Source organism: Eriocheir sinensis, chromosome 13, assembly GCF_024679095.1.
Source record: "Eriocheir sinensis breed Jianghai 21 chromosome 13, ASM2467909v1, whole genome shotgun sequence".
NCBI classification, from domain to species: domain Eukaryota; kingdom Metazoa; phylum Arthropoda; class Malacostraca; order Decapoda; family Varunidae; genus Eriocheir; species Eriocheir sinensis.
In genome coordinates this window covers 97,738-124,526 of record NC_066521.1, presented here as the reverse complement: position 1 = coordinate 124,526, position 26,789 = coordinate 97,738, and the positions used below count along the sequence as shown (strand labels likewise).

Here is a 26,789-nt window from a genome sequence, read left to right as displayed (position 1 = left end):
GTTGTAGGCAGGTGGAAATACAGACGAAGGAAGCTTGGCTGCTCCAGAGTTTACCAGTGAAGGGGATGAAAGAATTAATGAAGACGCTGGTTAACTCTTGCATAAGGGATTTGGACAGTAGGTACCTATAGGGATGAATGAACGAAGATGCTGGCTTACTCTTGTATAAGGGATTTGGACAGTATAGGGATAAAGGAATGAAGATGCTGGTTTACACTTGTATAAGGAATTTGGACAGTATAAGGATGAAGGAATGAAGATGCTGGTTAACTCTTGCATAAATGATTTGGACAGTACAGGGATGAAGGAATGAAGATGCTGGTTTACACTTGTATAAGGAATTTGGACAGTATAAGGATGAAGGAATGAAGATGCTGGTTAACTCTTGCATAAAGGATTTGGACAGTACAGAAATGAAGGAATGAAGATGCCGGTTTACACTTGTATAAGGAATTTGGACAGTATAGGGATGAATGAACGAAGATGCTGGTTAACTCTTGCATAAAGGATTTGGACAGTACAGCGATGAAGGAATAAAGATGCTGGTTAACTCTTGCATAAGGGATTTGGACAGTATAAGGATGAATGAACGAAGATGCTGGTTAACTCTTGCATAAAGGATTTGGACAGTACAGGGATGAAGGAATGAAGATATGCTGGCTCAATGCATGGAGGTTTCTCTGATCACCGAGATGGGGATGGCACTAGGATGTGTTTAAGAAAAAGACGAAGAAAACCATGCAAGTGTAGATGGTGCTTTTATTATTTCCACATGAAGAAAGGTTGTATAAACAATAATATTAAACAAATGCAAGCAAAAAATTTGTAGATTGGTAGACACATAGACAGATAGATAGATAGATATAGATAGAGAGGTAGATAGATAGATAGATAGAGATAGAGGTAGATAGATAGATAGATATAGATAGAGAGGTAGATGGATAGATAGATAGAGAGGTAGATAGATAGGTAGATAGATAGATAGATAGATTTACGTAACATTGCTTAGGACCGGGAGAGGACTTGGCACCTTGGATGTAACTTAGCACTGGCACTGACCACCCCTACCCATTACCCACCCACCCATTAACACCGACCCCACAACCTCCTCCTCACCCCATCCTCATTTCACCTCCCCCACCCCACCCCTCAACCTTTTCCCCACCTCCTTCTTCCCAAACCCTCCCCAACGTCTTCCCCACCCCCAACCTCCACTCCAATCCCCGCGACATAGTAAAGCCATAGCAACATGGCCGCCGTACCAGCAGCCTAAGCAGCGTCACTTCAGCATTTTGCCGCGCACTCTAGACAACAAAAATCTATGGCTATGGCTTTACTATGTCGCGGGGATTGGAGTCGAGGTTGGGGGTGGGGAAGACGTTGGGGAGGGTTTGGGGTGGGAAGGAGGTGGGGAAAAGGTTGAGGGGTGGGGGTGGGGGAGGTGGGGTGAGGAGGAGGTTGGGGTCGGGTTTGTGGGTGGGTAAGGGGTAGGGGTGGTCAGTGCCAGTGTTAAGTTACATCCAAGGTGCCAATTAAGTCCTCTCCCGATCCTAAGCAATGTTACGTAAATCTATCTATTTATCTATCTATCTATCTACCTATCTATCTATCTCTCTATCTATATCTATCTATCTATCTACCTATCTATCTACCTCTCTATCTATATCTATCTATCTATATCTATCTATCTATACCTATCTATATCTACCTCTCTATCTCTATCTATCTATCTATCTATCTATCTATCTACCTATCTATCAACCTCTATCTATATCTATCTATCTATCTGTCTATGTGTCTACCAATCTACAAATTTTTGCTTGAATTTGTTTAATATGAGAGGGAATGGATGCTGCTGCTGCTGGGACTGAGTGATGAAGCAAATGATAGAATTACAGAAGCCATGAAGAGTTTTCTGGAAAAGATGTGGTGTGCAAGAAATAGGGAATTGGAAGATTTGTAATGGATACTGCTTGTGTTTTTTATTTTTACAGGGTGTGCCGATACGAAGGCCTGACTCTCCAACGGGTCACCTGTACAGCAAGAGCAAGAGTGTGGGCTGGTGTAAACAAAGCCCCGCATGTGTGTGTGTGTGTGTGTGTGTGTGTCGCCTATTGTCTTTATTAACATTCCGACCTGCCCTCCCTCCTGACCCTCACACCTTCCTCAGTGCCGATGACAGAACGACGAACTGACAACACCCGCTACACTGACGTGGCTGTGGAGGCCCCTAACACACTCCACAAGAGGAAGCAGCACGGTGTTGGGGCTGTGTGGAGACAAAAAGGAAACAGAAAGAAGAATGGTAAAGTTGGCAAAGGTGTTCCTCGCACAGTGCTGGGAAAAAAGGGCACAAATGTCTGAATAAGTGTTGATAAGTGGCTTTATTTCAGATTAGGAAATAACATAACACTGAAAAGGAAGGTGTGTGAATAAGAAGAAGGGAGGAAGGAGAGGAGGACCTAAGAAGCGATACAAAGCGTTACAGGTCAAAAGAAGAAGAAGAATCAACAAAGCCAGTCAACAAAAATCAAGAATCAAGAATAAGAAAAAAGTGGGAGGCGTTACAAAGGCAATCCCACACCTACTACTGGATTGGACTGGACTAGACTGGAACATGCACTGTGAGGCTGTTGTTGTCCTGAGCGGTGGGAGGCAGAAGGAGAAGGAGAGTGTGACGCATCAGATTGTCAGGTAAAGGTTCGTTTTAGTACCGTCCTGTATCTCATTATCTACTTTATGAAACATCATTATCTCTTCATATATCATTTTTCAAACCTTCAACAGTCATGAAAATGCTTTCAAAACCCAATTCAAGGACTTTTTTTTGGATAAGATTGAGCTGTTTTTAGCAAGCCTGCGGCTGGCGGCACGATGCACTACATATTGAGGTGTGACCCAACTGTGAGAGAGCTGATTCTCAAGAATCACGACAAGCTAAAATTAGAATGGGGAATATACACAGTGAGAGACAGATACCATGCAATTATATGCTATCACTGTCAGAGATACGGCCATCTTGAGGCCAACTGTACTGCCAAGACCAGTGGAGACGCCCCAAATTGTTTCAAATGCGCTGGCAATCATAAATCACAGGAGTGCACCATGGCTGAGAAGAAATGCATAAATTGTGTGAGGTACAAGAAGCCTGAAATCAGCCACTCAGCGAATGACCAGTGTTGTGTAGTTCTCCAGACTGAAATTGAGAGAATTCGTAACATGACCGATCATGGCTATTAATTGGTGTCTGTACTCAAAGATAAATTGTGTATGATGAATGTTCAGTGTGCTGGAAATAACTGTCGAATATTTAATTGTGATACTATAATGAAAATAGCGGACATGAACACTGAACTAGTTGTTATATGTGATATTATTCGTAAAAGAAATTAAGACACTCACTCACTCACTACAATGTTTGAGAATAAGTGCACTGAAGACTATTATTGAGGCTAACGTTGAAATTGTTGACGGCCCTCGTAGAGCACTGCATCAGCGGCGGAGTAGGACATGAAACCTCATCAGGAGCGGTAATTATGGTAATCGCGCCTCCAATACGATACGCCTCCATATTATACTTAAGGGACGAAATACATGTCCCTTAACTATAATATGAAGGCGGAAAAACTTAAAAGTAAACAAAAAGTGGTAAAGGTAGTGAAAAGACATACATACGTGCGATGTGTTATGATGGCGGCCATTGGGAAGTGAGCAGTGTTGCCAACGATCCGGTTAGCGATGGTACATTTAGTTAGCCATTAGCCCACGCATGTGAGACCAGGTCCACCACGCGTGGTTATTTTTTTTTTAGAACACACACCTTTACCCAAAGGCTTTTGTGAAGGTTTGGGCCGGGTATAGTATTAGGTAAAGCTGCGTGTTCTAAAAAAAAAATAAACACGTGTGGTGGACCTGGCCTCACATGCGTGGGCTAATTGCTAACTAAGCGTACCATCGCTAACCAGATCGTTGGCAACACTGCTCACTTCCCAATGGCCGCCACCAAAACACAGCACACATATGTATAATATGCTTTTTCACTACCTTTACCACTTTTTCTTTACTTTTAAGTTTTTCTGCCTTCTTATTATGGTTAAGGGACATGTATTTCCTCCCTTAACTATAATACGGAGGCGTAATATCGTATTTTGGAGGCGCGTAGTGATTCTCAATAATTACCCTTTTTTTTACTCTTGGTAAAATTCTAGTGTTTGCCCATACTCCCCCCTCCCCCCCATACAAGCCTGGGGACCTGGTAGGAACACGGGGTTTCAGGTGGGGGACACAAAATCCGTCGCAATTGCGAATTTTTTAGTGGTGGGGGTAAAAACTCCCTAGATCTAGGGAAACTCCCTAAATTTAGGGATTTTTCCTCACACCACTACTTAAATGAGCGTTTGCAACAAATTTAGTGTTTCCCACACGGAAACCACGCACTCACTGGATCCCCAAGCTTGTTTTGGGAGGGAAGCGTAGTGAACCCACCAAACGATGCTCACCCCACCATCTGGCGTGGCGCCGGAGGCCATCTGCGCTCACATAAACTGCCTACACCACACTCATGCCCTCTCTCTCTAGTAGGTTGTCATCTCATTGCATGGTTTCTGTCCTCCAAGTAGAGTCCGTGGCAGCAAACACAGTGTATCTTCATTGTTTATCACTGACACAAGCAAAACCACCGGCTAGCAGTGATCCATCCAATGCCACACCTTAAACAGTACTGCGGGTTCTAGAGCAAGTGAAGGCTCTCGAACCTCCTACCCGAGCTGTTTGAACACGTTGATCCTTACTGACTGCATTTTGAATCTGCTTCACGGGTTCGTATTCCCACGACGACTCCACTCTGCATTATTCAACTTCTTTCAATAGAAGACCATCACAATAGGAAGTACACGACTCCAGACTGGAGGCTGCAGAACGCTTAACCTCAGACCTTGCTATCATATCCGATTGGGGCAGAAGGAACCTTGTGTCCTTCAATGCCTCAAAAACTCAATTTCTCCACCTATCAACTTGACACAATCTTCCAAACACCTATCCCCTATTCTTCGACAACACTCAGGTATCACCATCTTCAACACTAAACATCCTCGGTCTATCCTTAACTCAAAATCTCAACTGGAAACTTCACATCTCCTCTCTCACTAAATCAGCTTCCTCGAGGTTGGGCGTTCTGTATCATCTCCACCAGTTCTTTTCCCCCGTACAGTTGCTATCCATACACAGGGGCCTTGTCCGCCCTCGTGTGGAGTATGCATCTCACGTGGGGGGGCTCCACTCACACAGCTCTTCTGGACAGAGTGGAGTCTAAGGCTCTTTGTCTCATCAGCTCTCCTCCTCCTACTGATAGTCTTCTACCTCTTAAATTCCTTCACGATGTTGCCTCTCTTTCTATCTTCTATCGATATTTCCACGCTGACTGCTCTTCTGAACTTGCTAACTGCATGCCTCCCCCCCTCCCGCGGCCCCGCTGCACACGACTTTCTACTCATGCTCATCCCTATACTGTCCAAACCCCTTATGCAAGAGTTAACCAGCATCTTCACTCTTTCATCCCTCACGCTGGTAAACTCTGGAAAAATCTTCCTTCATCTGTATTTCCTCCTGCCTATGACTTGAACTCTTCCAAGAAAAGGGTATCAGGACACCTCTCCTCCCAAAATTGACCTCTCTTTCAGCCACCTCTTTTGATTCTTTTTCAGGAGCAGCGAGTAGCGGGCTTTTTTTATTATTGTTTCCTCTTTTTTGTGCCCTTGAGCTGTCTCCTTTGTAAAAAAAAAAAAAAAAAATTGACTCCGCGCCTCCAGAATACAATAATACGCCTCTATATATAACATAGTTAAAAACAAAATACATGTCTCTCAACCATAATATGAAGGCGGAAGTACTTAAAAGTCAAGAAGCCGAATTAATCCCCTTCCCCCAACGATCTTGGGGGACCCGCGGGAAGTTGGGGTATTTGGGTGGGGGAGCATATTTAAACTACTCCAACCAAACTTTACGACCTGCTAATGGGGGGGCCTTGCCCCCCTCGACCCCCCTGCTAACCAAGGGGGGGATGTGCCCCCCCCCTGGACCCCTCCCCTTCTTAATGTATCCTAACCAAACTTTACGACCTAACAGCTAAGTGAGGGACATTGAACACAAATAACCTGCGTTCGAACCTGCTTCACGCGTTTGTACATGATACCAAACCTGCTTCACGCGTTCGTACATGCTACCAGTAAGTGAATACATAGTCGTATATGACGGTTGCAAGATTCCTATGATGTAAATTATTTACCGTTTAGATGCTTCATTATGACCTTAATACTGTAACGGGGGGCTTCACCCCCTTCAAACCCCCCTTTGGTATGGAGAGTGAGTGAAATTGCGTGGTTTCCGTACTACGTTGTAAAAAACCTGGAATGTATGAAATTCCCCTACATCTAAGTAATTGTAAGGAATTTCCCTACATCTAGGGTATTTTTCAACCCCCATAGCTCAAAAACTATGCATTTGCGACGCATTTCATGTTTACCACCACATTTCCTGAAGTCGCAATGGCCCCCTAGCCAATTATGGTTGCAAGGGGTGAGTATGGGCAAACACTAGAATAATACCTTACTCCTGAAAATAGGGGATAATGTTTACAAAAGCGCGTCACCTCCTCTGGTGCTGGCCACGGCGACGGTGGTGCTGTCGCCGTGGCCGTAAAATAGCTTGTAGAGGGCTTATGTACACGTACACGTATGTAGAGTGAGGGAGCATATTTAAACTACTCCAACCAAACGTTACGACCTGCTAACGGGGGGGCTGTGCCCCCCCTGGATCCCCCCTACATGCGTATGCGACTTATTTCTGCGAGGAGGTATTTCTCGCAACACCGGCTGCGCCGCGGCCGTCACCAGAGCAAACTTGTTATTTATATGCAAATACCGCGAATTTTATCATGGAGCATGAATATAACCTAACCTTACCTAACCTAAAAAAAAAAACTGCAAACTATTTTGCGGCTGCGGCGACGGCACCACCGTCACCACAGCCAGCACCAGAGGAGGCAACGCGCTTTCGTAAACATTATCCCCCATTTTCAAGAGTAAAGCATTTCCATGACTCTTGAAGGTCCAACAAGAGGTAGGTTTCTATTGAAAAATAAATATTCACTTCATTCAGTGGGGAGAGAGAGAGAGAACGTTATTTCAAAAATGCGTAAACCAAACTCACGTAAATCGAGAGTTACCTGTATATAGTTTTTTTTATTGTGTATGTTGTGTGCACGTTGTCTGTATAGCCGCACAACACACTTGGCCGTGGACTGCGGGGCACTGGGGCTGCCAGGTTGGCAGTGGGGCCCAGCGGGGGGCTGTATTGTTATGGGTATAGGTAAAATTGTGCCAATCTCGCATTGGTAGACGAACTTTTTTTTTTTTTTTTAGGGGAGAGGGTAGTTTTTGGGGTGTTATGAAAAAAAATCTGATAACTGTTTCTGTCACAAATCATTAAATGATTGACTTTTCAATGCCGCAGCTACGTCGCAAAATAACTTTCGGAGAGAGATGTTTAAATTGCTTACAGTTTTGTACATTTCACTCGCTGCTCACAATGATTACAAGTGGACAAACTAGAACAAAACCAGGCAAACTAATGTTTTCCTGCCGTGTATCCCACCACTCATGGTAAACAGCACAGCGACTTATTTCTGCGAGGAGGTATTTCTTGTAACACCGGCATTGCCTGCCGCTGCCATACCCGTCCCGGGCTGCGTAGTATTTCCGAGCCCCACACATGCTTAACTGGGGCTTAGCCCCCTCGACCCCCATAGGCTGTGTCAGTACCGGCACTAACAAACACTTGGCCATTTTCCATTATATTGACGTCCTGGATTGATGCATAAGACTATCTTGTGGTATAAATACGTTCTTCACTTAAATGTAAACCACAAGGAGGAAACTATTTCATGAGGTGGGCTGAAAAAAACTACATTAGCCCAAGGATAGGACAACAGGGTGTCCCACAGGGTTCTGTCCTATCTCCCACTCTTTTTCTGTTGTTCATTGATGATCTTCTTTCCAAAACGAACTGTCCTATCCATTCCTACGCCAATGATTCCACTCTGCATTACTCAACTTCTTTTAATAGAAGACCCACCCTTCAGGAACTTAACGACTCAAGGCTGGAGGCTGCAGAACGCTTAGCCTCAGACCTTACTATTACTTCCGATTGGGGCAAGAAGAACCTGGTGTCCTTCAACGCCTCAAAAACACAGTTTCTCCACCTATCCACTCGACACAATCTTCCAAACAACTATCCCCTATTCTTTGACAACACCCAGCTATCACCTTCCTCAACACTAAACATCCTCGGTCTATCCTTAACTCAAAATCTCAACTGGAAATTTCATATCTCATCTCTTACTAAATCAGCTTCCTCGAGGCTGGGCGTTCTGTACCATCTCCGCCAGTTCTTCTCCCCTGCACAGTTGCTGTCCATATACAGGGGCCTTGTCCGCCCTCGTATGGAGTATGCATCTCATGTGTGGGGGGGCTCCACTCACACAGCTCTTCTGGACAGAGTGGAGGCTAAGGCTCTTCGTCTCATCAACTCTCCTCCTCATACTGATAGTCTTCTACCTCTTAAATTCCGCCGCAATGTTGCCTCTCTTTCTATCTTCTATCGATATTTCCACGCTGACTGCTCTTCTGAACTTGCTAACTGCATGCCTCCCTCCCGCGGCCCGCTGCACTCGACTTTCTACTCATGTTCATCCCTATACTGTCCAAACCCCTTATGCAAGAGTTAACCAGCATCTTCACTCTTTCATCCCTCACGTTGGTAAACTCTACGACTTGAACGCTTTCAAGAGGAGGGTATCAGGACACCTCTCCTCCCGTATTTGATCTTCCTGTCGGCCACCTCTTTTGTTTCTTTTTTAGGAGCAGCGAGTAGCGGGCTTTTTTTTATTATTGTTTTTTTTGTGTGTGTGTGCCCTTGAGCTGCCTCCTTTGTTGTTAAAAAAAAAAAAAAAAAAAAAACAGATACAGGGATGAGGGCCAGCAGGTGCCCAGCAGACTCTATTATACTTACCAGGAGTGAGTGGTTCATGAGGTGGGCTGAGGCAGACTACACTAACCCAAGGATAGGACAAGAGATACAGGGCCAGCAGACTACACTAACCCAAGGATAGGACAAGAGATACAGGGCCAGCAGACTACACTAACCCAAGGATAGGACAACAGATACAGGGCCAGCAGACTACACTAACCCAAGGATAGGACAACAGATACAGGGCCAGCAGACTACACTAACCCAAGGATAGGACAACAGATACAGGGCCAGCAGACTACACTAACCCAAGGATAGGACAACAGATACAGGGCCAGCAGACTACACTAACCCAAGGATAGGACAACAGATACAGGGCCAGCAGACTACACTAACCCAAGGATAGGACAACAGATACAGGGCCAGCAGACTACACTAACCCAAGGATAGGACAACAGATACAGGGCCAGCAGACTACACTAACCCAAGGATAGGACAACAGATAGATAGATAGATAGATATTTATTGACCACAAATGTACATAAAACCAAAACATCATACATAAATCGGAAGTTATTTGAGAATGTTAATTTCGTTAATATAACCACATTTCTAATTTGTAGTCCACATTCAGCACTTCCGTAAAATCTTTATATAATCACTAAAATATACACAGCTCTGGTGTCGTTACTGGCGTAAAAATAGTTTTAAAAAATTAAAACTTTACAAATTTTGATAATTATATGAAACTACTTATATCTAGAAATTTATAAAATACACTATGATAAAAACGAAAAAACAGAGGAACCCTAAAAGATGACGAATTCTCTAAAATAAATATACTAAAATGTTAATAGCCTGGACATGTTAAGAAAACGCTCTAAGATAAGAAAATCTAAAAAAGAAAAACCTAAAGCAAAGGAACGTTAAAACAGAGCAAATAAAAGTTAAAAGCAGAACAAATAAAAGCCTGACTAAAGGCATGACATTTGGTACACAAACAGAACTATGCGATAGAACAATGACATAAGATTTACCTGACTAAAAAGACAGACTTACAGAACTAAGACAATAAACGAAAGACAGTTTCAATGGCGTATTGACAACATACAAACGACCATGACTCCAGTGTTCAGGAAGACAATATCAATGATATGTAGTAAGTAAGAAATGAACAATTCTTGCTGCGACATGTGCATCTTTTGTCATAAGCTCCTGCCATGTTGCAAAGTGGTGGTGTTCTCGCAATGGCTGTGTGAGGGCGCAAGACTCCACCACGTGTAGTTCAGTCTGCACCTCCTCACACGGGCAAAGCCGCTCTTCCAGGGGAAGGCGCCCCCTGCCTCGCCTATTCCACCGACCAGTCTCCATAGCTAAATCATGCCCGCACACACGTAACTTTGTAAACGATGTTCTATGTAATTCATTAAAAAACTTTCGTGTCAAATATAAGTTGTGGACAGTAAAATCAGGATTTAGGGATATATACATATGTCGTTCTTCTAGAAGAATTAGATGCTGCAACAGATTCTTTTAGGGCACTAATCGCCTCACCAACATCATCTATTTCTTGAGAAATAAGATCAGAAATAAACCTGCCTGTTGGTACATTGGCTTCCATCATGAGTCTTACTGCGTGTGACCATGGGTCGTCATTTATTTCTCACCGCTCCCTCCACATGCACCGGAAAAATTTACGTTGTCTACCAATAACAAGGGCTCGTAGGGGCGGCAGTCCTAGTTCTAAATAACATAGGTCATTGCAGGTTGTCATACGCACACCCAATAGTTGCTTGATACCCCAGTTATACAGTTTTACAACTGGCTTTAGATCACCATTCAACCACAACTCACACCCATAGAGTACGGTCGACATCAGCGCGGCATCAAACACTCGTCTCTTTACATAAAACGGGGTATCGTTGTTCTTCTTTACAAATGAGGCGAACTTTAAAATATGGCACATTCGCGTCTGTGCGTGAGCAGCAATAGCTGATGAGACGGACCCGTCGCTGGTGAATACACTTCCCAAGTATGTATAGCGGTCACACCATTCCACTGACATGTCGCCCACACGTAACGTCCCGCGCTCATCATAATTCACGTTAACAGCAAAAAACTTTGTTTTCTTAACATTTACTTTCATACCATAATCACTGCAATACTGACAGAGTATGGAAAGCTTATGGCGCATGGTTTCCCTTGACGTGGAGAGCAAGACAGTGTCATCCATCAGCACCAACGTGTGCAGCCACAACAGAAACCCGTCCCGCCCGCAATTCTCTTTTAATAGCTTGACCAAATCATTAATAAACAAAACAAATAAAATGCAAGAGGTGGGGGAGCCCTGGCGCACACCCAAGGTGGCGGTGAGGACAGCCGCGCCAAGGACGCTGTGGGTGACGCGGTACATGGCGACCAGAGCAGCCAGCATTACCGCACCACACCCCAGACGCCGTAACACGCCCATCAGTGTAGCACGCGGGACACGGTCGTACGCCTGTGAGAAATCTACAAATGTCACAAATAACGGAAATTTCTTTCTTCTAGCAATGTCAAGCAATATTCTTAACGTCACAATGTGTTCAATGCATCCTCGCTTGGGCTGGGTGCCAGCCTGCTCTCTATACGGGGAAAACCATTGCATCAATCGGTTACACAGCACCATGTCATATATTTTTGCAATTATGTTCATCACATTAATGCCGCGATAATTACTCGGGAGTAGTGGGTCGCCACGCTTGAGAATTGTAAATAGTCTTGCCAGACGCCACGATGACGGGTAACTGCCTGAGATAAAAATAGTGTTGAATAAAGTAGTGATTGATAAAAGCCACTGCATCGGTAACACTTTAAAAATCCCTGGACACAAACCATCCGGGCCGCTCGCCTTGTCTACTTTGAGTTTATTTATGCTGTGTTCCACCTCAACCACTGATATTTCACTGTCTAAAATAGGAATTGTCACAGGAGTGGTGAAAGCATCAACATCAAGATCAGTCACATCAGGGGGGTTTAACAACTCTTCAAAAAATAATTTAAACTCTTCATCATCTGGACACCTGTTGTTATCATTGGTGTTTCTGTATTCTCCTCTCCAGTCAATAGCTTGCCATACACGCTTATCGTCATTATCACGGAGCAGTCTGTCCCATCTGTTTGTCATTGCATCCACAACATTACCATGATTATCATTATAACTTGTTTTACTGCATTTGTATAGCGTGTTCGCGATTTCATCGGCATATCTGTCAACATGGCCATCAGCACTCAACACAGGCACATCACGCTGGGTGAGCACGGTATGAAATTCTTCAACATTTAAATCACAAAATTTCGTAGGTCGGTTAACCAAGGCATTATTTGATGTAGTGTACATTGTAGCGTGGTCACCCAGGTGCTGCGCGCAGACACACAGGTCCGTAACGTTGACACTCGGGGGAGACACAGACACAGATATAGGAGCGTGGTCAGACGGTAAGGATATGTCTTGCCACACACAAAACTCACTCAAATACTGAACCACACAGGTTGAAGCAATACATACGTCCAACTCAGATTTCCACTCTGTTGTTTTCTTGAAAGTCAATTTACTCGGGAAGTATTGCGTGGGTGTCTTGAGATTATTGATAACAATGAGTTTCTCGTCTGAGCATAGAGTGGCGAGAGTCCTCGTGTTATCGTTGGCATTCCTTATAGGATCAGGGATGTGTGGGTAGGTGTACAGGTGTGCGTTGGGAGCATTGAGTGTCCAGGGCAGGGCACGCACACTCTCACCGAACCTGGTATTCATGTCGCCCATGATCACAAACTTAGTACCCGGCCTGGCAGACTTGATCCTTTCCTGCATAGCACCAAACTGTGTTGGGCTGAAGTATGGCGAGTCAGGGGGCGGCACGTACACAAATCCCAACAGCACGCCCGGCAGGCAATGAAGGCGCAGCCACACCTGATCAGCAGCACTGGTATCCACCGCCAGCACCGCGGGGTGCAGCGCACGGCGGACCAGCACTACCGTGCCGCCCCGCCACCCGCCCCCACTGACACTGCTCTTGTAGGACACGTACCCAGGGAGGGAGATGCGGGAGTTCGTCTTTATCTCGTTAAATCCAATCACATCATATTGATATAAAAAGTTACTTACACAGATCTTTTCTAATTTTGTACTAACTCCATTAATATTCCATGATTAAATTTTCAAGTCGTACATTTGTGGTCTACTTAAAAATACGAAGCATTCCAGCCATCAATAACTACATCGTCACGATATAATTTTCTTTCTCTCGGGTCTAATCTAATCGCACACCCAACGTTCTCTGGCCGGTTCTTCTCCAAGTTTTCTGCCTCCCTTAAACTCTTCCAGTCGTTACAGACGCTGGGGTGGACATCCTTCTTGATGTAGATTCTCTGATATGCTGCTCCTCCTTCCTTTAACTTAGATGCTTTCCTCAGGACACCGTCACGAGCTTCCCTGGATTCAACTTCAACAAGAATGGGCCTTTTTCTGTTGACGTCTGCTGGCCCTGTTGATACAGGGCCAGCAGACTACACTAACCCAAGGATAGGACAACAGATACAGGGCCAGCAGACTACACTAACCCAAGGATAGGACAACAGATACAGGGCCAGCAGACTACACTAACCCAAGGATAGGACAACAGATACAGGGCCAGCAGACTACACTAACCCAAGGATAGCACAACAGATACAGGACCGGCAGACACTGTTATAGTTACCGGGAGCGAGTGGTTCAAAAACTATTCTTGGTCGGTTGATCCCCGTGGATTTCTGACCATGTCCGTTATGTCCAAAATCCATTATGAGGGGGTCCGTTATATCCAGGGTTTACTGTATATACAAAGTTAACAGCTTGCACTCAATATGGTATTAATGTAACGATATATATTTTTTTTACTCTGTTGGTGGGTAATAATTGAAAAAAAACATTCACGCACTTTTGCACTATACAGGTTTTGGATCCCAGTCTATACACTGAAACAACTCCTAGCACCACCTCGCTCTCCACAGGTTTCCGAGCCAGGTCCGCCGCGTACAAGCTCATCCAACTCAACACCAAGTATGAATTCCTACAAAAGTCTCGCGTGTGCATCGACCTGTGCGCGGCGCCTAGCTCGTGGATGCAGGTGGCCAAGAAGCACATGCCGGTGTCGTCCATCATCGCGGGTGTGGATCTCTTCCCCATCAACCCCATACCAGGGACGCTCTCCATTGTGGGCGACATCACCACAGAGAAGGTGCGCCAGGAACTGAAGTCCACGCTCAAGACATGGAAGGCTGACCTGGTGCTTCATGATGTCGCGCTGGTGAGTGGTGATATTATTCATTTATTTGTTTATTTATGTATCAAAGGAATTAGCTCAGGGGCAACAATATATCAGTCCACAAAAAGGCTTGCTAAGATTGGTGGCTGTTGTGGTGAGTGTGTGTTGAGTGACTGTGAATAAAAGCTTCATATTCTCAGACACTTTTGACTCGCGACCAATATTTACCAAGGCCATAAGGGAGACTAGGCAGTGTTTTTCACATTGAGACAGTGCAGAAGCCTTGTCAAACTATCACTAGGCTCATAAAACTACCCATGGCAATACTAACACCACAACCTCTATGAAAGCCTTGTCAAACTATCACTAGGCTCATAAAACTACCCATGGCAATACCAACATCACAACCTCTATGAAAGCCTTGTCAAACTATCACTAGGCTCATGAAACTACCCATGGCAATACCAACACCACAACCTCTATGAAAGCCTTGTCAAACTATCACTAGGCTCATAACACTACCCATGGCAATACCAACACCACAACCTCTATGAAAGCCTTGTCAAACTATCACTAGGCTCATAACACTACCCATGGCAATACCAACACCACAACCTCTATGAAAGCCTTGTCAAACTATCACTAGGCTCATAACACTACCCATGGCAATACCAGCACCACAACCTCTATGAAAGCCTTGTCAAACTATCACTAGGCACATAAAACTACCCATGGCAATACGAACACCACAACCTCTATGAAAGCCTTGTCAAACTATCACTAGGCTCATAACACTACTACCCATGGCAATACTAACACCACAACCTCTATGAAAGCCTTGTCACTAGGCTCATAACACTACTACCCATGGCAATACTAACACCACAACCTCTATGAAAGCCTTATCAAACTATCAGCTCATAACACTACCCATGGCAATACCAACACCACAACCTCTATGAAAGCCTTGTCAAACTATCACTAGGCTCATAAAACTACTACCCATGGCAATACCAACACCACAACCTCTATGAAAGCCTTGTCAAACTATCACTAGCCTTATGAAGCAACCAATGGAAATACTCACAACCTCTACAGATTCTTACCAAATACCCACAACCTCTACAAAAGCCATACCAAATACTCACAACCTCTATGAAAGCCTTATCAAATGTAGGTGTGTAAGTGTTTGAGGATACGGATCAAAGTCTCACATTCATAAAGATTAGATTTACTGAAGGAGAAGACTTATGGTACTGTATAACTTTCTCAGGAGCTAGTACCCTACATAAGCTAACTAACCTTCTGTGTCCCTTCCCTTCAGGCCAGAAGACTTATGGTACTGTATAACTTTCTCAGAAGCTAGTACCCTACATAAGCTAACTAACCTTCTGTGTCCCTTCCCTTCAGGCCAGAAGACTTATGGTACTGTATAACTTTCTCAGGAGCTAGTACCCTACATAAGCTAACTAACCTTCTGTGTCCCTTCCCTTCAGGCCAGAAGACTTATGGTACTGTATAACTTTCTCAGGAGCTAGTACCCTACATAAGCTAACTAACCTTCTGTGTCCCTTCCCTTCAGGCCAGAAGACTTATGGTACTGTATAACTTTCTCAGGAGCTAGTACCCTACATAAGCTAACTAACCTTCTGTGTCCCTTTCCTTCAGGCCAGAAGACTTATGGTACTGTATAACTTTCTCAGGAGCTAGTACCCTACATAAGCTAACTAACCTTCTGTGTCCCTTCCCTTCAGGCCAGAAGACTTATGGTACTGTATAACTTTCTCAGGAGCTAGTACCTACATAAGCTAACTAACCTTCTGTGTCCCTTCCCTTCAGGCCAGAAGACTTATGGTACTGTATAACTTTCTCAGGAGCTAGTACCCTACATAAGCTAACTAACCTTCTGTGTCCCTTCCCTTCAGGCCAGAAGACTTATGGTACTGTATAACTTTCTCAGGAGCTAGTACCCTACATAAGCTAACTAACCTTCTGTGTCCCTTCCCTTCAGGCCAGGGCCCGTATCCTCGACAACTATTAATACTAAACTTGGTATTAACTTTCGACTTTAGTATTAACTTCACTCTCAAAGTGTATCCTCAACAACTATTAGCCTAATACCTACTATTAACTTTGGTATTAACTTGGGAGTGCTGGCGAGGACTTCTAAACACTTAATAGTAAAGTTAATAGTGAATCCCAGACCCAGACCCATATCAACATGGCCACCGGACTTCCTCGCCCAGCCTGCCTCCGCAATTTAGAGTTTGATAGGACGCTTTGGAACTGTATAACGATGGTGAACTTGTCAAGACATACATATTAGACCGTGCAGGAATGGAGTATGTGACTGATTTGGTGAGAAGAGAGCTACAAGATCCAGTTCAAAGGGAGCATTCCCTCACCCCGGGGTTGAAAGTGATTTTGACTTAAAGATACTTGGCTACAGGAAAAATGCTGCAGTGTTCAAGTGATGAGTTTGGGGTAAGCCAGAGTAGTGTAAGCAGGATGATTGCGGAAACTCTGTCCGCCCTCAGTGACCCGTAGGTAGTCGGGAGGCTTATCCAGTCTCCCCTTGATAGAGTGGAGATCCGTGAAAAGCAAGCAGAATTCTACCAACTTGCCGGTGTTGTGGGAGTGATAGACTGCACCGGTAAAGATTCGTATTAGGTCCGTGCCAGTATCTCATAGTCTACTTTATGAAACCTCAGTATCTCTTCATATATCTTTTCTACAAACCTTCAACAGTCATGGAAACGCTTTGAAAATCCAATTGAAGGACTTTTATTTTACTCTTGAAAATAGGGGATAAGGTAGCAAACTATGGGATAACAGGAAGCATATACCAATGGATATCAGGTTTTCTAAAAGAGAGAAAGCAGAGAGTTCACTTAAAGGGAGTATATTCTAAATGGAGTAAAGTAGTAAGTGGAGTTCCACAAGGCAGTGTGCTGGGACCAGTCCTTTTTGCCCTATATATTAATGACCTGCCAACGACCGTCAAATCAAGTCTTTATCTATTTGCGGATGACACAAAAGTGTACAGGAGGATCGCATCACTACAGGACCAGTGCTTACTGCAGGAAGACCTAGAACACCTCATGAAGTGGTCGGAAGATAATCTGCTGCCTTTTCATCCGGAGAAGTGCATACACCTCAAAATACACAGCAGGCATCGAGCTACAAGGGACACATCATACTATCTCGGAGGGGAAGGGCCAGGTAGACAAGAGGTTAAGAAGGTTGCGAGAGAAAGACCTGGGAATTACTACTGACGAACTTTTGTCATTTGAAGGTCACATGTCCGAAAAAGTCAACAGAGCCAATCAGGTAATGGGGCTAATACGACGTACATTTGCTGCTCTGGATGTTACTACTTTTAGATGTCTCTTCAAGTCCATGGTAAGACCTCATCTGGAATATGCACAATCTGTTTGGTCTCCCTTCAAGAAGAAGGACATCTGCACAGTTGAAAATGTTTTGAGGAGAGCCTCTAAGTTGGTACCAGGGATGAAAAATCTTTCATATGAAGATCGTCTGAAACAGCTAGATATGCCAACAATGGCATACAGACGAGCAAGGGGGGATATGATTGAGGTATATAAAATCCTCAATGGAAAATATGATGAGGAGGTAACCATACATTTGGAGAGGCACACAGGACCAACACGAGGAAACAACTTGAAACTTAGTAAGACTAGATCTAGGACTCAGAAGAGGCAAATGTTTTTCAGCTGCAGAGTTGTGGACGCCTGGAATAGTCTTCCTAATGATGTCATAGAGGCAGTGAGCATAGCATCCTTTGAAAAGCGATTGGACAAGTTTTGGGCGGATCAACCAATCAAGTACAATTGGGAGGAGAAATTAATAACCACCAGTGCCCACCACCGTAGTGTAAGTTTAAACAGTGACGACACAGAGGATCTGGATATAGAGGCCTAGTAGGCCTGCGTCCAGTATTTCCATAAGGTTCCGTGAGGTAAGGTAAGGTTTACAAAAGCGCGTCGCCTCCTCTGCTGGCCGCGGCGACGCTGCAGCCGCCGCAGCTGCAAAATAGCTCGCAGAGGGCTTAGGGTCGGGGAGCATATTTAAACTACTCCAACCGAACTTTACGACCTACTAACGGGGGGGCTGCGCCCCCCTCGACCCCCCCTTCTAACCAGGGACCCCCCCCTTATATGTAACTTATTTCAGCGAGGAGGTATTTCTCGCAACACCCGCTGCAACGTCGCCGCGGCCAGCAGAGGAGGCGACACGCTTTCGTAAACATTATCCCCTATTTTCAAGAGTAAAAAAAAAGTCCTTGAATTGGATTTTCAAAGCGTTTCCATGACTGTTGAAGGTTTGTAGAAAAGATATATGAAGAGATACTGAGGTTTCATAAGGTAGGTAATGAGATACTGGCACGGACCTAAAACGAATCTTAACCGACTGCACCCATGTGAAAATAATGGCACCAAAGGAAAACGATGTAGTTTATGTCAACAGAAAAAAAAAAACAGCTTGAACATACAATTAGTGTTTGATGCCTTTGTTATTGATTAAAATGTGAAATATTTGAGTTAAGGAAAACAAAACATGGGAAAAAAACTTTTATTTGTAGCAGAAAGGTACACACATGCAAATGAAAAAGATGACATTAAAATTGCATTAAAATGTAATTTAGAATATGATTTATAATTATTGTTGCTTTAAAATCAAGTTAGAAAACAAATTACTCCTGCCGGTTATTCGTATTGAGATAATGGTGGTAAAAAAGCTTGTTAGAGACGTCTGCCAGTGTGAGGGAGGAGGAACGAAAGGTCGAGGTGACCACATCGTGAACATCATGACTTATAAGTGAAGTAAAACGAGGTTACTTGGTTTCTGTTTACAAAGTTCCAAGTGGAAAAACAACTTTATTGTGAATTCAGTGTATACTTTTCTGGAGTATTGTGTTTACTGAGTGAATTGGTGACCAATCTGTTGCTATTTGTGTCTTGCTTGAAGATATTCATCATTGGATTCGAAGCTATGGTATTAATGTGCAATAGTCATCATAACAAAATACGTAGTAATTAATTTTATATGTCAACCTATTTATTTTCATGAGATCATGGTATGACCACTGAAAAACATAGCTTTTTTATCTTGGCTCCATTACAAATTCAGTATATAATTACTCTATTAGTGGAATCTAGTTTTCAGCATCTTTTATTATTATGCCAATATTCTAAGCACTCAGCTTGCAAACATGCTTAGGTTTATGTTGTCAGTTTGGGTCGGACTTATGTGAACACTTTACCAAGTGACCTAAGATTACTCAATGCTAGCAAAGCTATGGTATTAACGTGCAATGGTCATCATACCAAAATACGTAGTAATTAATTATATATGTCAACCTAATTATTTTCATGAGATCATGGTATGACCGCTGAAAACATAGCTTTTTTATCTTGGCTCCATTACAAATTCAGTATATAATTATTCATATATTCAATAAAGTAGTGGAATCCAGTTTTCAGCATCTTTTATTATTATGCCAATATTCTAAACACTCAGCTTGCAAACACGCTTAGGTTTATGTTGTCAGCTTGGGTCGGACTTAGGTGAACACTTTACCAAGTGACCTAAGATTACTCAATGCTACCATATAGGTATACTACATCTTTGATTGTGAGTTCATCAGAGAGCACTGGAGAGCAGCATGAGTCTAATTAGGTGCTAATGAATATCCTGCCTGCATCACAGACTACATAAAATGCAAATATGATCGGTGCCTAAAGGTGTTATAAGCTAATGCTCATCTCCGTAACATTGGCCCTTGAGCCTGTGGTGGGAGGGAGCCCATTACCCCGGGACACAGGGCCAGTGTGACATCCGGGTTACCACAGTTTCCCCAGGTAGTCATTTATCAACCAGCCCGAGAGGGAGGATGATCAGCTGGGTGAGCTGCACGCCGACTGCCCGGGCCGGGATTCGAACCCGGGCCCACGTAGAAGCCAGGCATGCTGACCACTAGACCACGGAGGCGTATTGGAGCCCAATCTCAAGTGAACCCCCTCACAATGGCACACAATTTTTTTTCTGGTAAATTTTGTGCTTTGAATGAATTTGCTAACCATTTCTGTCAAAAAACAGCAGAGATTATTTTTCACCCCTTCCACCCTAACCTCCTCAGTAATAAAAAAAAAAGTGAAAATCATAGCCTTGAGGCAGTAATATTCAGCCCCAGCATCAAAAAATTATGCTGCTGCCCTTTGAAAGGCATCTCTTAACTCCGATGAAGTAGGTGGTGACTGTGGTGGAGCAGCTTCATTGTCATCCCTTGCAGTGGCAGGTATCATTGGGCCAGCAGATGATGAAACAGTGGCTGGTGTCATAGGGCCAGCAGATGATGAAGCAGTGGCAGGTGTCATTGGGCCAGCAGATGATGAAGTAGTGGCTGGTGTCATAGGGCCAGCAGATATTGAAGCAGTGGCTGTTGCCGGAGCAGCTAATGGTATCTTTTCCACAAGTAATGAACAATGTGCTGGGATGGTCTCTAGCAATACTGATAAAGTGTGTATCTACAAAGAATATGAATTTAAGGGGAGGACTCCCCTTCTGGCTGCCGACCCGAGAGGTGTCTTGATAACTCCTCGAACCTCTTTCTTCTCAATTTCTGCAACATTCGCGGTCTTCGCTCTAATTTTCATTCTGTGGAACATCATCTCTCCTCCTCTAAACCTCACCTTCTCTTCCTTACCGAAACACAGGTTTCTGAGGCTACTGACAGCAATCTCTACTCTGTTCCCTCCTACTATCTCTATCCTAAATTTCAATCCAAAGCTGGATGTTGCGCCTACGTGCGCAACGACATCACTTGCTCTCGTGCCCACGACCTTGACTCTTCTGAATTTTCCACCATCTGGCTAAGACTTCATTGTCATTCTATTACTAAATACATCTGTGCTGTTTATCTCTCACCTAACTCTACCAACTATGTAAAATTCTTTGACTATTTGAATTCTAAAGTGGAGCACATCTTGACCCACTCTCCCTTCGCTGAAATCTCCATCCTAGGAGATTTCAATGTTCACCACCAGCTTTGGCTTTCATCCTCTTTCACTGACCATCCTGGTGAACAAGCCTACAACTTTGCTATCCTCAATGACCTAGAGCAGTTGGTCCAGCACCCTACACGTATTCCCGACCGTCTTGGAGACCGGCCCAACATTCTAGACCTCTTCCTTACCTCAAACCCTTCTGCTTATTCTGTCAAACTGTTCTCTCTGTTGGGCTCCTCCGATCACAATCTTATTTCTACATCCTGTCCTATTGCTCCTGTACACCCTCTGGACCCACCGAAGAGGCGATGCTTCTGGCATTTTGCTTCAGCTCGGTGGGACGACCTGAGGATGTACTTTTCCGATTTCCCGTGGAATGATTATTGCTTCCAGGATAGAGACCCCTCTGTGTGTGCTCAGCGCATCACAGAGGTGATTGTCTCTGGAATGGAGGCATACATTCCTTGTTCTTTCTCTACTCCTCACGCTAAAAAGTCTTGGTTTAATCACGCTTGTTCTCGCGCTGTCAATGATAGAGAGGTAGCTCACAAAAGGTACCAGAGCCTTCAAACTAATGCTAATTATGAACTTTACATTTCTGCCCGAAATCGTGCCAAATCTATTCTCCGACTAACCAAAAATTCTTTCATTAATAGAAAATGTCAAAACCTTGCTTTCTCTAACTCTTCCCGTGACTTCTGGCATCTAGCCAAAAACATCTCCTCCAACTTCACCTTCATCTTTCCTTCCACTCCTCAGTCCGAATGGCAACACTGCCGTCTCATCTATCTCTAAGGCTGAACTCTTCTCTCAAACTTTTTCTAAAAACTCCACTCTGGACGATTCTGGGCATATTCCTCCTACTCATCCCCCCTCTGACTCCTTTATGCCTGTTATAAAGATTCTTCAAAATGATGTTTTTTATGCCCTCTCTGGCCTCAATCCTCAGAAGGCTTATGGACCTGATGGAGTGCCTCCTATTGTCCTTAAAAACTGTGCCTCCGTGCTGTCACCCTGCCTGGTCAAACTCTTTCGCCTCTGCCTGTCAACATCTACCTTTCCTTCTTGCTGGAAGTATGCCTTCATACAGCCTGTACCTAAGAAGGGTGACCGCTCCAATCCCTCAAACTACCGTCCTATAGCTTTACTTTCTTGTCTATCCAAAGCTTTTGAATCAATCCTTAACCGGAAGATTCAAAAGCACCTTTCCACTTCTGACCTTCTATCTGATCGCCAGTATGGGTTCCGCAAGGGGCGTTCTACTGGTGATCTCCTAGCCTTCTTAACTGACCCTTGGTCATCCTCTCTTAGCCGTTTCGGTGAAACTTTTGCTATTGCGCTGGACATATCAAAAGCTTTTGATAGGGTCTGGCACAAATCTTTGCTTTCTAAACTACCCTCCTATGGCTTCTATCCTTCTCTCTGTACCTTTATCTCCAGTTTCCTTTCTGACCGTTCTATTTCTGCCGTGGTAGACGGTCACTGTTCTTCCCTTAAATCTATTAACAGTGGTGTCCCACAGGGTTCTGTCCTATCTCCCACTCTTTTTCTGTTGTTCATTGATGAACAACAGATTCCACTCTGCATTACTCAACTTCTTTTAATAGAAGACCCACCCTTCAGGAACTTAACGACTCAAGGCTGGAGGCTGCAGAACGCTTAGCCTCAGACCTTACTATTATTTCCGATTGGGGCAAGAAGAACCTGGTGTCCTTCAACGCCTCAAAAACACAGTTTCTCCACCTATCCACTCGACACAATCTTCCAAACAATTATCCCCTATTCTTTGACAACACCCAGCTATCACCTTCCTCAACACTAAACATCCTCGGTCTATCCTTAACTCAAAATCTCAACTGGAAACTTCATATCTCATCTCTTACTAAATCAGCTTCCTCGAGGCTGGGCGTTCTGTACCGTCTCCGCCAGTTCTTCTCCCCTGCACAGTTGCTGTCCATATACAGGGGCCTTGTCCGCCCTCGTATGGAGTATGCATCTCGTGTGGGGGGGCTCCACTCACACAGCTCTTCTAGACAGAGTGGAGGCTAAGGCTCTTCGTCTCATCAGCTCTCCTCCTCATACTGATAGTCTTCTACCTCTTAAATTCCGCCGCCATGTTGCCTCTCTTTCTATCTTCTATCGATATTTCCACGCTGACTGCTCTTCTGAACTTGCTAACTGCATGCCTCCCCCCCTCCCGCGGCCCCGCTGCACTCGACTTTCTACTCATGCTCATCCCTATACTGTCCAAACCCCTTATGCAAGAGTTAACCAGCATCTTCACTCTTTCATCCCTCACGCTGGTAAACTCTGGAACAATCTTCCTTCATCTGTATTTCCTCCTGCCTACGACTTAAACTCTTTCAAGAGGAGGGTATCAGGACACCTCTCCTCCCGTATATGATCTTCCTTTCGGCCACCTCTTTTGTATCTTTTTAGAAGCAGCGAGTTGCGGGCTTTTTTTATTATTGTTTTCTTTTTTTGTGTGCCCTTGAGCTGCCTCCTTTGTTGTAAAAAAAAAAAAAAAAAAAGTTTTTGCCAAAAACATACAGGCCAGTCAATATTTCACTGCTGCTTGACTGTTGCTGCTGTCCTATCCCTAGCACATCATGTCAATGCTGAATGGCTCTGGTACCCCTTCAAATACATGAGACGAGCAGCCTATGATGTCATACACCAGTTCATCTACCACAGTTAATGTCATAGTTATATAGGCAGGCGCCTGCATATCTGTGGTGCCACATGTGTGGGGCACTCAGGTGCTGGGGAAAATGTCATTGTTATGATGGGGCAGGGGTAAACCAGTGTATGCTGTGAGGCCTTGGTGGAAGTTCCTGCCTGAACTGTGCAGCTAATCCCCATACAGTGAGGGCCTTTTTACTCCCTCAGGGCTGTGCAGCTGAGAGAGTGGTGTACATGAGTGTGAGTGTGTGAGTAAGTGTGTGCCTGTCTTGGCTAAAACCCTTCACTGGGGGAAGACAACCAAGGTATTTAGATAGATTGATAGTCATTGACAGATGAACATTAAAAAAAATTCTATATCAAATATGCAGTTCACTGCTATGAACTTATTAAGTTTAAGCTGAAATAAAGGCATTGTGGACAGTATAGCTGCATTCTGTGAGCACATAAAAAACTAACTAATATATGTTTTACATTTAAAGACATAACAACTAAAAAAAATTACCAGTCTGCCGCTGCTCATTCTTGCACTTGGCAATGCAAGGCTTTGATTTTTGTTGTACGTTGTACCAACGCCTCTCACAGTCATCCTGCGTACGGGGTCCACTTCCAGGGAAGGCACTGTCAGGGTATAAATGTGCAGCAAGTTTCTTAATTGTTTCACTATGGCATGCTTTTTATTTCCCATAACTTCTCCAATAACATTTAATACATGCTGTGATGGAAAGCTAAATCAGTACCAGTATTTTATTGACATCCATCATAAGACATTAACTTTTTAGTTGTTATGAACATGGCCATAAATACTACTTTTCATTACCTACTTTTCTAAAATGCTTTTCTCTAAGTAGGATGATATTACACAATACAGCTATACAAAAAAATTCAAAGCATTAATCTTAATTCCATTCTTTTGAGTACTTTTAACCTAACATTATATCACCAGAAACTGTTTGACCAATGCTATCAAAATAATATTTTAATCTTACTTTACCATTCTCATCAAATCTACCTATTCCGATATAGTCTTTACATAAAATACTTGTAAAAGTGTTGAGAGTCTGGCATGCCCAACCCCCCCCAAAAACAAAAAAATTCTAAATAAGGAATAAATAAAATAACAGGTAAATATGACTTGACTCTCTTATACTAACCCCCTTTCCACCCTAACAAACTTGGGGACCTACCATGTTAGGTTAGGACGTGCTAGGTTGGACAGGTTTAGCAGGAGTTGGTTTAGTTATGTTAGATTGTTGAGGGAGTGGGGGTTGCAGCAGAAATGGTCATGATGATGCTATTCACATGGAGCAGTAGGAAAAAGTATGTCCTGTTTGGAAACTCTGTGGTTGTGTTTGTATACAAAAATACCCATTTGACGAGGTTAGGTTAGTTTGCAAGTTACTTGAATCATGGATATGTGAATATGTAACAAAAAAATAAAAGCGTTAACCTTAATTTCATTATCTTGAGTACATTCCAATGTAACATTATATCACCATAATCTGTTTGACCAAAGCTATAAATATACTATTTTAATCTTAATTACTTTACCATTCTCACGAAACCTACCTATTCCCATATAGTCTTGACATAAAGTACTTGTAAAAGTGTCCACAGTCTGGCATGCCTAGCATCCCCCCCAATAAAAATAAATAAACAAATAAAAATAAATAAAGAATAAAAAAAGGGCAAATATGCCTTAACTATCTATACCAACCCCCTCTTCCCCCCCAACAAACTTGGCATGTTAAGTTAGGATGTGTTCGGCAGGACAGGGCAGGTTTGGCACTTGGTGACCTACCATGTTAGGTTAGGATGTGTTAGGTTGGACAGGTTTAGCAGGAGTTGGTTTAGTTATGTTAGATTGTTGAGGGAGTGGGGGTTGCAGCAGAAATGGTCATGATGATGCTATTCACGTGAAGCAGTAGGAAAAAGTATGTTCTGTTTGGAAACTCTGTGGTTGTGTTTGTATACAAAAATACCCATTTGACGAGGTTAGGTTTGTTTGCAAGTTACTTGAATCATGAATATGTGAATATGTAACAAAAAAATAAAAGCATTAACCTTAATTTCATTATCTTGAGTACATTCCAATCTAACATTATATCACCATAATCTGTTTGACCAATGCTATAAATATACTATTTTAATCTTACTTTACCATTCTCACAAAACCTAGTCTTGACATAAAGTACTTGTAAAAGTGTTCATAGTCTGGCATGCCTAGCTTCCCCCCCCCCCCAAATAAAAAAAAATAATAAACAAATAAAAATGAATAAAGAATAAAAACAGGCCAAATATGCCTTAACTATCTATACCAACCCCCTCTTCCCCCCCCAACAAACTTGGCATGTTAAGTTAGGATGTGCTCGGTAGGACGGGGCAGGTTTGGCATGGTTAGGTTTAGTTATGTTAGGTTGTTGAGGGAGAGGGGGTTGTGGCAGAAATGGTCATAATGAAACTATTCAGATACAGAATAAAAAGGTATGCTCTGTTTGGAAGGTCAGTGGTTGTGTTATTATGCAAAAAATACCCAATTGATTAGGTTAGGTTAGTTTGTAAGCTAATTGAACAATGAATATGTGATTACTAACCTTGTTACAGCTTCTGCCACTTCAGTCCACGCTCTCTTCTTATCCTCAGGGGTGATACTCTTCCCATAACACCCTCTGATTATACGTATTTTTTCTTGAATTTGATGTAAGAAGACCGTTTCATCTGGCGACCAATTAAACTTACTCCTTTTCTGCGCTGGTTCCCCGGCCCGTAGATG

At 43.5% G+C, this 26,789-nt stretch overlaps 1 protein-coding gene across 1 annotated transcript; it reads left to right on the top strand.

Annotated features, from left to right (window-relative positions):
• The first annotated feature begins 11,351 nt into the window (after positions 1-11,351).
• On the top strand, positions 11,352-16,187 carry LOC126998254 (pre-rRNA 2'-O-ribose RNA methyltransferase FTSJ3-like). The gene is made up of 3 exons (XM_050859736.1): positions 11,352-11,526; positions 14,053-14,348; positions 16,146-16,187. Exons 1-3 carry the CDS (start codon positions 11,352-11,354, stop codon positions 16,185-16,187), a joined length of 513 nt encoding a protein of 170 aa, XP_050715693.1.
• The last annotated feature ends 10,602 nt before the right edge of the window (positions 16,188-26,789 follow it).

What these genes read in the sequence shown, in the direction of transcription:
- LOC126998254 (XM_050859736.1), top strand. Translation starts at nt 11,352, where the DNA reads ATGCAAGAGGTGGGGGAGCCCTGGCGCACACCCAAGGTGGCGGTGAGG. An exon ending in CGGGACACGGTCGTACGCCT is followed by an intron (nt 11,527 to 14,052) that starts GTGAGAAATCTA and finishes CGCTCTCCACAG; the next exon opens with GTTTCCGAGCCAGGTCCGCC. An exon ending in TGCTTCATGATGTCGCGCTG is followed by an intron (nt 14,349 to 16,145) that starts GTGAGTGGTGAT and finishes CCTTCCCTTCAG; the next exon opens with GCCAGAAGACTTATGGTACT.